At 41.1% G+C, this 11,533-nt stretch overlaps 1 protein-coding gene across 1 annotated transcript; it reads left to right on the top strand.

Annotated features, from left to right (window-relative positions):
• The first annotated feature begins 532 nt into the window (after positions 1 to 532).
• LOC110827008 (uncharacterized) lies at positions 533 to 11,298 on the top strand. Its single transcript, XM_022058216.2, has 5 exons — positions 533 to 2,238; positions 4,959 to 5,111; positions 7,171 to 7,309; positions 8,077 to 8,227; positions 8,347 to 11,298. The coding sequence occupies exons 1-5, from the start codon at positions 1,545 to 1,547 to the stop codon at positions 8,455 to 8,457; spliced, it is 1,248 nt and encodes a 415-aa protein (XP_021913908.1). The 5' UTR covers positions 533 to 1,544; the 3' UTR covers positions 8,458 to 11,298.
• Positions 11,299 to 11,533: the final 235 nt, after the last annotated feature.

Here is an 11,533-nt window from a genome sequence, read left to right as displayed (position 1 = left end):
GTTAGCATATTGTTTATTTCGTGGAATGTACACAATACATGTCGATATTTCTCTTAACCTGTTAACTGATTTGTTTAGTTGATTATTACTTGATTTCATGATGCTTTCTCAACTGCATTGATTACATGGCGTCGAATGGGAAGATGGTTACGAATGATGAGTTGGGATGGATGTAAAAGGAAGTGGTTGTGGTCTATTTTGAGGTGATTTGCTAGCATTTGTCTAGCGGTCAGAACGCTGGCCTTGTAATCCTGGGGTCTCGGGTTCGATTCCCGGCGGTGCCCGAATTTATAACTTGTATTGGGCAAGGCCGTGGTCTAGGCATCACGGAGTTTTCCTCCGGGGGCTTCCCCGGTTTCTCCGTGGCATCCCAACAATTACTCCATTCACACACAGAAGAAGGCAATGGCAAACCACTTCTGGATCATCTGCCAAGAACGTATATGAACAGGTCCCAGTCCGAGAAAAGGATGGAAGGATCCTGTTCATATGGACCTGTCGTCAGACAGAACACTAATAATAATAATAATAGTCAGGAAAATAACGAAAACCTTCAGTCAGGATCGTAGGTCACCGTGCCACTAACCGCCTACGTTTCTTGCATATATGAACTTGTTCTGTATACCCTTATACCCTCGTATCGTATTCCTCCTGCGTGTGGTTACCCAGTTTTTGTTTATTTGTTTCATTCTTCAGGACTAATATGACATCTTACGCTTTGCATATTCATCTTTGGACTAAATATGTTGTTTTGCCGTAATTTAACACCTCGGAACTTGTGATAGTTTTGTGTTTTAAGAACGTAAGTTACTAACAAGTGGAGTTTCATCGGCGTAAGAATTCATTTTGCTGCAGATCGATAAGATGGTCGCTGCTGGTTAAGGTCAACATTCTTCAATACGAAGCTCTCGTTTCGTGGTCTCTACTGGTATTTGAGATTAGCGATGTAAAAAGAAACAAATGCCTATTGAATAAAACTGAAAAATCATTTATGAACCTCATGATGACACAGGCCAACTTGTGAAGTGCGTACTTTAACACACAAAACATCTGTGCTTGAAAGGACAATTGAAATTCATTTAGACAAATATCTTGTATTTTCAATTACGTGTTACTTTTTTATCAATCTCGTTCTGCTACATTAATCTTTTGGTTTTACATAGGCGATTTACATGGAATTAAGGGAACTGATAAGGCATCATCCAATGAATTACGAGTCAGGGAATCACGTGTTAATGACGTCGTCTCCTTAGCAACCATCGCTCCGCCTTCCCAATGTGCTTAGCAACCGTAAACAAAACAGGCAGGTGGTCAGAGTATTTGGTGGCAAAAGTGACTTGTGGATTGGGGTTCTCCAATGGAGTCCTAGGAGTTTTTCGTTCGTTGAACAGTCACGGCAGCGTGCGTGTACATTTTAGAACGGAGTTCGTCAATTCTCTGTTGATTGTTCATTGCTGTGCCCTAAGAGATGAATGAAATGGTCCGGTGTTTGAATTATACGGAGTTATGTTTCGTGGATATGCGACTGCTTTCGTAACTTCAGAATGAGTGGAAAGAGAAAACCATCGCCAGAATCATCGCTTACATTAATATCACCAAACGCGTTGCTACTATCGTCACCTTTCTGCACGTACCCATTTTATGGCGACGATGATAGAAATTCGAGTAAGAACAACGGTGGAACAAGTTTCTTGAAGTTGAATCAACAAAAAATTAGAGAGTTGACAAAATCAACAAAGATTGTTCAAAGACCGCAAAAACAGAAGGCTGTGTTGTCGACGAGGTCGAAAACATTCGATTCGATTCCGCCATCTTTGGAAGTAAATAACAATCCCTTCCCTCCTTCATCGTCGCCGTTTGATTACGACAGCGTTCATTCTCCTGGGGGAGTGAGTAACGCGTCATCTGAGGGGCCCACTTACGTGCGCACGCCGGGATTCGAACACCACGCCCAAGAATTCGAAATCCAGAGGAAAAGACAGCAGTGCTCGAAGTCACACGCTCCTTTCGCGTCGCGCGTGGACGAACAGTTGAGTTGCAACGACCAGGACGCCGCGTGCGGTCAGGAACACGTTAGGAGCAGCAGCAAGGCGTCTCAGAATGGTTCTGTTTCGAATGCTACAAGTAAGAAGAAGAAGAGTGTGGTCTTCGGAACGTCGGATGGTAAACATGAAACTGAGGCGGTCAAAAAGACGGATCCATCTCAGCAGACGACATCGAAACATAAACCAAAGAAAGGTACGTTCTACCGACTGTTCTTTTTTTTATTTTATGGAAAATGGAGTTTCCATAGAAATTAGATTTCATAATTTTGGGGCACATTATTATGTGAGATTCCATGTTTTCATGGGTCTGAGAATGAGGACCAAGGTTTTGGACGAACCTACTGAAACAACCTTCGGGGCTGGAAGGTTTAGTGCCGTTAACATAAATCCCACACTTCGTACGATTCTGAATTAATTCATTGAGATCAAAATTCGTAGTTTCATGATCTCCTCGATCTGCCAAGAATTTTCTCCTTTCCTTTCCGGTCATAAACCAGGGCCAAGTCTGGATGATGAATCTTGTGGATTGTGGCACCGTGAAATATGGTAGAAGTTAACAGACGTTTCAGATATATTTACTGTCTCTATCATCAGGGCGATAAATACATCTAAAACTCTTACGCTACAACCCAGAAGACGGAAATCTTCATACTCATCGCCCTGATGACGGAGGCAGTATGACCTCTGAAACGTTGGTTAACATCGACCAGACTACACAGCGCAACAACCCAGAAGACAGAAATCTTCATACTCTGATGACGGAGGCAGTATGACCTCTGAAACGTTGGTTAACATCGACCAGACTACACAGCGCAACAACCCAGAAGACAGAAATCTTCATACTCATCGCCCTGATGATGGAGGCAGTAGGACCTCTGAAACGTTGGTAAACATCGACCAGACTACACAGCGCAACAACCCAGAAGACAGAAATCTTCATACTCATCGCCCTGATGATGGAGGCAGTATGACCTCTGAAACGTTGGTAAACATCGACCAGACTACACAGCGCAACAACCCAGAAGACAGAAATCTTCATACTCATCGCCCTGATGATGGAGGCAGTAGGACCTCTGAAACGTTGGTAAACATCGACCAGACTACACAGCGCAACAACCCAGAAGACAGAAATCTTCATACTCTGATGACGGAGGCAGTATGGCCTCTGAAACGTTGGTAAACATCGACCAGACTACACAGCGCAACAACCCAGAAGACAGAAATCTTCATACTCACGGCTGTGAGAACCTCAAGTCTTACACATCTAAAACTCTTACGCTACAACGCAGAAGACAGCCATGTTCGTAATCGATGCCGTGAGAACCTCAAATCCTACTAAATGATGTATTGTTTTTCAAGTTAGTTATGGAATAATTCCGAGCTCTTAGCACATAATTCCTGGATAATAAGATTTGCGTACGCTGAAGTGATTGAGCCAGTAGATTAAATTCTTGTGTATTACGTCACAGCCGTCTCTGAGAACACTGTACAAGGCCTCAGGATGTTTCCTGTCGACCACAATGGGTTATTTAACGACGTTTTTATCATTTTTCTATAACTTATGCAACACGACACGTAATAATAAACAATTCAGACCTTACCGCAAGAAATCACTCTGCTTCACCATTACAAACATCAGCCATTTAGTGCTACTTAAGGGCATAATCGCTGATTATTCTGAGAATCTTACAAAACCCATATAATTTTTCGAGAACTGGAGAGTTATTGAAAGTTAAAGCAGGTGGTACATACAGTTATCAGCGTGCTTTAGGTGGCTAGTTTAACTCGTAACTGCTGCAAGCTTTGTTTTTCAGGGAAAGTTTCTGGCGCACAGTTCGATAACTATCGCCATGTTCACTCGGTTCGCGTGGAACGTGCACCGAGCGTGTCTGAGGACATGAACCTGCAGCGTAGAATGTTTATGGACCGACGGTTTCCAGAATATATTTCTCAGACCGTATAACTAATTAAATGTAAAACACAGTCATCAGATAGTCAATAAATTCCTAGAATGGTATTGAATTCTAAGGTCCATGGTCGTATTTGCAACAGCATGCTTCTGGATCCTGTCTTGAGCCAGATTAATCCACTCCAAGCCATATTTTCTTCCGATCTGTCTTAGGGATTTCCGACTACATTTGTTATAGAATATAGTGATTTGCGAATACATTTTCCATACAGAATCTGCAGGTTTGTGATTTGTCTCACGACTTGCACCACAGCTTCAATAGTTTATTATTTATTTAGTGTTCTGTCTGACGACAGGTCCATATGAACAGGATCCTTCCATCCTTTTCTCGGACTGGGACCTGTTCATATACGTTCTTGGCAGATGATCCAGAAGTGGTTTGCCATTGCCTTCTTCTGTGTGTGAATGGAGTAATTGTTGGGATGCCACGGAGAAACCGGGGAAGCCCCCGGAGGAAAACTCCGTGTTGCCTAGACCACGGCCTTGCCCAACACAAGTTATAAATTCGGGCACCGCCGGGAATCGAACCCGAGACCCCAAGGCCAGCGTTCTAACCGCTAGACCACCGTGGCTATAAAAATATGATAGGCCTATTTTACGTGGTCGCGTGTAGGCAATTTGCATGGAATTCTGTTTAATATCTGTCGCTGCGTTCGTAATTCTAATGCGTCACGTGCTCTCAGGCCGTTGTGTTTGTAGAAAGATGAAATTGTAGTGTGATTTTTAAGCCCTTGTTCAGAAGTTGTTAGGGGAAAACTGACACTGGGACATGGTGCCATAAGCCTCTCGATTTATTTCGATAAGTAAGTCATAAACCTTTGCTAAAACAGAGCTACACTTTTGGGCCAGAGTTTGGGGCTTGCTACGTCAAAGGCTGGAGTCAGGGGTTATTAAATGGCGACGCTGCTATAGAATGCTCCTCGCTGCTTGTTTCTCTGTCGCAGAACCTCTACCGATGAAGTTGCGGGCTTTGCCTCAGTCATTCTGGCAGCAGCCGAACAACACGAACTCCCTGTCGCCCGGGGCGGTCTACCCGGTCCTGCCGCCTCTTTCCTCGTTCGGTGCTGCCAAAGACGACGTGGAGAGCGTCGCTGCAGGTAACAAGTACTTCAGCGCGTACAGTCTAATTATTTTGTGTTGGCCGGTTTGTTTTAACTGCGCAGGGAAGTCGATGGAGTTTACTGGTAGCAGCACGTACTGAACGTCGCAGTCCAGTGAAGTGGTTAGTACCGCCGCTTCATATTCGGAAGGTCCCGTGTACGCGCTGTACATGTTACCACTTCATGTTGATGTAACCAGCTTCTGGGGAAGGTTTTGTGAGTCAGTTTGACTGCTCTGGTAGCCTAACAGTAGAGCCAGTCAGACATGCGCATTACAACAGACTCCGTATGTATCGATTTCAGGTAGCCTTTCGAGAACTCGGTCACAGTAAAATATGCGCAAATGTCATAAACGTTTGGACTTTTTACGCTGTCCGTTTGTAGTCAGGGCAGGAATCGATGTCAGATGTCGTCTCGGGACAGACCGCTTTTATGCGTTCTTTGAATGAATAGTGGACAAGTTATTTTTGTACGCCTGTCAGAATATCAATCATTCCAAGGCACTCAAAAGATCCATATGGGAAAGCGGTGCTAGAAATTTTCGTGGAAATGTCACTTGCTTCCCATTGGGCCCTAATGAAGTAGACTATGAGCATGAGTCTACATATTTTACAAGTCTTATTATGATCGCTTATTGACATTCTCAAGACGATAAACAAGTGGGAGAGACATGCATTATTAATCATCGGTTCCTTTTCATCCTTTCAAAGTGTGAAGCTGCATATCGATCGCCTATAACAACAACAACAACAACAACACGTTGTTTCCATCTACCGTGACTGCGACTAAGCGCTACAGTGGATCAAGTCTTGATGTATGACTCATGAAGCTAATTTTCTTAGACAAAATTTGTGTTGTAGATATGTTGGCTAATATCTCTACTGTTGAAAGTGTTTTACGTTAATTTGTTTACGCTGGACACATCTTCGCATTCTTCAGCCGACAGCTGGTCCATTAGCGTGCTCTCTCGTGTAAAATCTGCCCATATCATCGAACAGATAGTTCATAAAGTGTTGAAAAATCGTAATTTCCACAAACGCAGAATTGATTTTATTTTACTTCGAAATGGGACTCTTATACGTGCAAGGCTTTGTCACGTATCATTTATTTTAATTTTATTAGTACTATTGATTGCCAATATTTTGAACTAACATGACTGTCATATTTTCGTGCTGACATCTTTTGTCATTATTTAGACTGAATTCATTCCAGTTCTTTTGCGTCTAGGAATCTCATACATTAATTGAAGTGTTTAGGTAAAGTAGTCCTCCCTAATGAGAAGCAAATGTTGTACTGTAACTTGTTACTCCCTAAAATATTTACTTATTCTACGAAGAAACTGTGTGAGAACAGTTAAAATGTAAAATAAACGAAGGTTGCTTCAGGTTAGGTTATGTTTCGTAACGTTTTTTTACGCATCGCCTACCCGAAATGTAGATTTAATTTCATTATGAGTTGTTGATCAGTTGTTCTGTGGATTTTCCACTTAAATCATATGAACATGCTTGATTTAAAATTTTAACTGTAAATTTTAGTAAATTTATGACATAATAGTTTACGCCTGTATATAGCCTGTAATCTGTACTCCGTCGCCATAAGGCATCTTACCATTTCGAGATTGTTTCAGTTGGTCGTATCTAGAAATTGAAAGGATTCTTTGCAAACAACAGCTGGAGAGGTGTCCGCTTGTATGAATACTAGTTACGAGTATTTGAAAATAAAGACGCCATTTAAAATGTTACTTAGAAACTTAGTGATTTGGGCGCCTGTCACTTCAGGGCGGACGGACGGACGTATAGACAAGACGAAACGAATAAATTGTTGATCTTGGGGTGTCTTGTTTCGAAGCACGATGAAGACGTCTGCCTGTCCTTTATTAAACGCCTAGCTCCGCGTTCCGACCCTTTCAACCTCAGGATGAAGAATGTGGGCGGATTCCAGAGCCAGTCTCGACGTCGTATCCCAGTCGTCCGCCCCCCCTGCATCCAGCCACTGACTGGCCTTGCCATGAGTTAACCCGTTGTAGTGTTTGACAACTTACTCGTGGCGGTTCTAGGTGTGAGATCGACGTCTCCCCCCGAGGACGGACTTCACCCTCTGCGGGAAGTGAGCGTCGCAAACACAGATCTGCTCTTCAGTCTCTTCAGAGGAATCGAAGAGGAGCAGCCGAGAGTGACTGTAGTTCGCAGAGGAAGGTGGGTTATGGAGAACGTTCTCTCTGCCTGGTGGCAGACTGAAAACGAAAGTTGTTTATAACCTGTGCACTTTTTTCTTAGAGGCCGCTATAGTAGTCGTCACCAATTGCGCACTTCAAGGTCATCGTTGCAGCACGAGTGAGTGCGTCGTAGCAAAGCCGGCAACTTTGGAGCCGCGCGGTAACGGGTGTCAAGTCCTTCTGTGGCCTTGAAGCTAAGTGTTTATTCTCGTCGGCAGGACCGTTTGGACCCTTGAAGGGCGAAGGGAATGCAAGGCGAGATGTATGTACGGATTATCAATCATTTGTTTGTGAAACCGTGTAAATTGTAGAATAAATGTAAGATTTCAGGTTTTGCTGTCTTCTGGGTTGTTGCGCTGTGTAGTCTGGTGGACATCTACCAGAGTTGTCGAATAAAATCAGTAATTTTTGTTTCAAAAATAAAATTATGCAACTAGAGACAGTTATACTGGAATCTGTGGACCGCAAAAAAAACCGTATGTTAGGTGGAAACAGCCTTGTATATAGAGAATTTAACTAAATGAATGTATGATAATTAAATCAGCACTTTAATAGCTTACATAGTTCGCGAAACGGCCTCGTGCATTCCTTCGTCAGATAAGTTATTCCTGTATTTAGTGATTCCAGTCGTCCTCCGGACTCCATTACCGCCTGGGAGACTTCGTGAAATATGTGCAGCTGCTGGTAGACGACTGGTTCGCAGAACGTCAGTTATTCCCCTGTTAAACGAATTAACGATGATTGCAGACCGAAGAAGCCCCCCTCCACCGTGCTGACGAGGGTTCTACGAGACGACGACCCTTGCCTGGTCAGCGCAGTCACCGAGTCCATCCTGCCACTGATCCCTGACAGGACTGGGTCAGGGTCTCACGCGTCTAGGCTTGCTCAGGGACAACAGGTCTGTTGTTGTTGTTGTTGTTATTCGTAGAGGCCAGCTCATGAAGCCCTGCTTATTAGCGTTATTTGCTGTCGAAACACGTGCGAGCGAATGTTTCTAACATGTTCTCCCGGTTTCAGGTCCTGGCCATGGTTTCTCTGAAGGACGGTGACAAGTCGTTGTCGCTGCCCTCTCTGAACGTCGAACACAACTATTCGCAGATTCTGTCCGAGCTCGTCATAAAACTTTAAAGCCGCCAGCGAGGAATTCTCGGTCTGAACTGAGTTTGTATTATCAACGAGCTAGGCAGTCTCTTTCCTAGAAAATGTCTGCAAGGTGATAAAGAGTAGGGATAAGGAAGGCGTCGTTCCACGGATGGTCAGGTCTTGAAAGTTAAACGAACATGAATGGTGTACCACATTGAACTGGAGACGTAATAATTATTTCAGTTTGCTGTAGTAATATTGTTTACGTTGTCTTGTTCTGTAACAATGTAGAGGTGTCTGTACATTGTTACACGTCACGTGAGACTCCTTTGCTGTGTTATCGGGCTCTCGTAAGAACACGGATCAGTACAGAGAGAAACTGACAATCAAGAATTCTTAGACCGAGATTCGAATCCACTATCATACTCTTTGCTTTCGATCAGTCGAAAGTACGCGACCAAAGAGACTGGCCGATTTCGTCTGTGGCTCAAAAACTCGAAAGACGGTTCTTAAAGCGAACTGCCTTTAACCTAACGTACAAATATATTGCTTTATAATGCATAGTGTGATACATCTGTTTATAGTCAATAAACAAATAGACCTATAGTCACTACACCCATTGAAGGAAAGCGATAAATAATTGGGACCAATGAAGACGAGCGATCGATTACTTTATGAAAAATTCTTATCCCGTGGGAATAATTGCGAACTACTTTTTTCGATTTTATAGTTTATTGAAAGTGAATCCGCCCTCACACGTTGACGTAAGAAGCATATAAACGTGTTTATTCTGTAAAGAGTTATTCTTGGCAGTAAGCCTTTATGCAATTAGAAATTAACGATACTGCCAACGGATGTTAATTGATTAACAGTTTAATATTAGTTGATTAATGCCTAAATTATGTCTATCATCGTTTACAAAAAAAAAAGTTTTTAATTATCAAATGTACACTATTACCTTAACGTGTTATTAAAAGAACATTAATACTCATATATAGTTATTTATTAATCTGTTAATATATAAAAGAAAATAATAGACTATTACAAATTAATCGAAAATTAAGATTCGGATATTTTTTGAGTTCTTCTTTCGCCATAGACTCAACCAGTTTTGGTTTCACTACTATTATCGTAATTATGACGACTATTTTATAAAATGGCGGCACGGACTTAAAATGTCTTCTACTGCGGATTTGTAGTTTACTGTATTCCCGCACTGACTTTGCTGATCTTAGACAAGCTTCGGGTAAGAAATAAGGCATGAGTATTGTGGATCTCTGTGAATTTATTTAAGATACTTTCCATCAGTTTAATATCTCTGGAGGCTGTTCCAAAAACATGCACTATTATAAATTTGTAAAGCACGTGGTACATATAAGTACCGCTAGGTTTTAAGGTGTTAAGGATTGTTTTCACGAAAAGCGAAACCAGTGTGACAGTACCTGTGTGTTGTACAAAATGTTTGGAAAAATGTGAAATCAGAAAGAAAGTAACACGATGTTGTGACACTACGTATTTATATTATAATATTCAACATCAACTTTCCTTTTTGTTATCACATTATATTTACGCAACTGTTTACCCACGTTATAAACGTAGCATAGTTTATTTGTTAAAGGGATTTAATTGTTTTTTATAAATGTGAAGTTCCTCTTAGATTAATGACAGAAACTTCAGAACATCAAAAGAAACACTTTCTGTTTTGTTAACAAAATAATTGTCAAAGTTACATCTCTAGGCTGGATTTTTAACTCTCAAGCAGCTATTTAAAACGCTTAGCAAACGCCCAGTGGACAATTTTCAGTTATAAAATCCAATTGGCTTGCAAATAAGCATAATTATCTGTGAATAATTTTGTCTTGTTCGAAAAATGTAAGTTGAGTAGCTCGTGACGTAGTATAAATCTGTTTAAAAATTGCATTCACAGTGGTTTTATAAGCCCGACGCTTAAACCACTCCAAAATCCACAATTTGACCTCGTATTGAATTTATTCTAAGCTCTTTCCCATATCTAGAGGTCATTTTTGCTAAAACCGAAAAATGACTGCTAAACCAAGTGGTATTTTCGTTTTATGGTCTTCAATTACTTTTAATTACAATTGTTTTTATACGCAACTCTTTATGTCCTTTTGATGGACTGAAGTTACGTAAATGTCTTCACTGATTAAAGAATATTTCTTCCGTAGAAATATAACGACGTCTCGGTGAATAATTTCGTCGTGTAAAAATATGGTTGTTGGCCGATTTGTGTAAGGAGGGTGTTAAATGTGTGTTTGTGTGTGTTAATTTAGATTGCAGTGTTACCAAATCACACTTGTGTTTCTTTTATATATAATACCGTGACACCTTGACTGTGGCACATCCTGTCTGCAGCACAACTCTGACAATCGCTTTGGGATTGAATACTGACTATTGAATAAGATCCGTCCATTTTTGCAAATACTGTGATGACTAATTTAAATATTACTTTAACATTAGTTAAGAGATTTATTTTGAGTGCTACTTGGCTTTTGATGTATAATAATTTTAAGTAGAAACTGAAACAAGGCGTTGTCTTTACACGCAGCAGTGGTACCAATCACAAGAACCAAATCCTTGTTTCCTTACCAGCTTGAAGATGACCGTCTTCTAGGTAAAAGGTAAATGTATTCTTGTGCTCAATTAAGCACGTGATGTGAAGTTTTGTGGAAAATGAAAGTAAGATCCACGCATTTTTAACCGCGTTCATACGGACAACGTGTGAGTTACGCTGTCTCGTTTTACTGTGGTCCCAATTCATCGGCATTATTTCAAAATACAGCGCTAAAATTGCAGGTTACAGTCAAACAACAGTTTATTGTAGCTCGCGTTGTGTTCAGAAGGAATTAAACCTTTAATATATTTGCATTGCATTGTATTTATTGGTTAAGACGTTAGCGAATTGACTACATTGGTTATTTTATGCTCTGAAGAATTTGACACTTTACTTTATTTGTATTTTGTCAGTTCTACGTTTATTTGTTATAGATTTAAGTTACAACATTGGGAAATGTTCGAAGAATTTATCCACTTTGCCAATTTCCTGGCAACTATCCCAATTACATATATAAATTGAGTCTTACGTCTAAATTTCTTTAGGAAA

The sequence above is a fragment of the Zootermopsis nevadensis genome, unplaced genomic scaffold (assembly GCF_977971745.1).
Source record: "Zootermopsis nevadensis isolate Lab colony 2312 unplaced genomic scaffold, Znev_1.0 Znev_ptg000002l, whole genome shotgun sequence".
Taxonomy (NCBI): Eukaryota; Metazoa; Arthropoda; class Insecta; order Blattodea; family Termopsidae; genus Zootermopsis; species Zootermopsis nevadensis.
The sequence above is the reverse complement of the archived record's forward strand: the minus strand, read 5'-3'. Positions and strand labels throughout refer to the sequence as shown.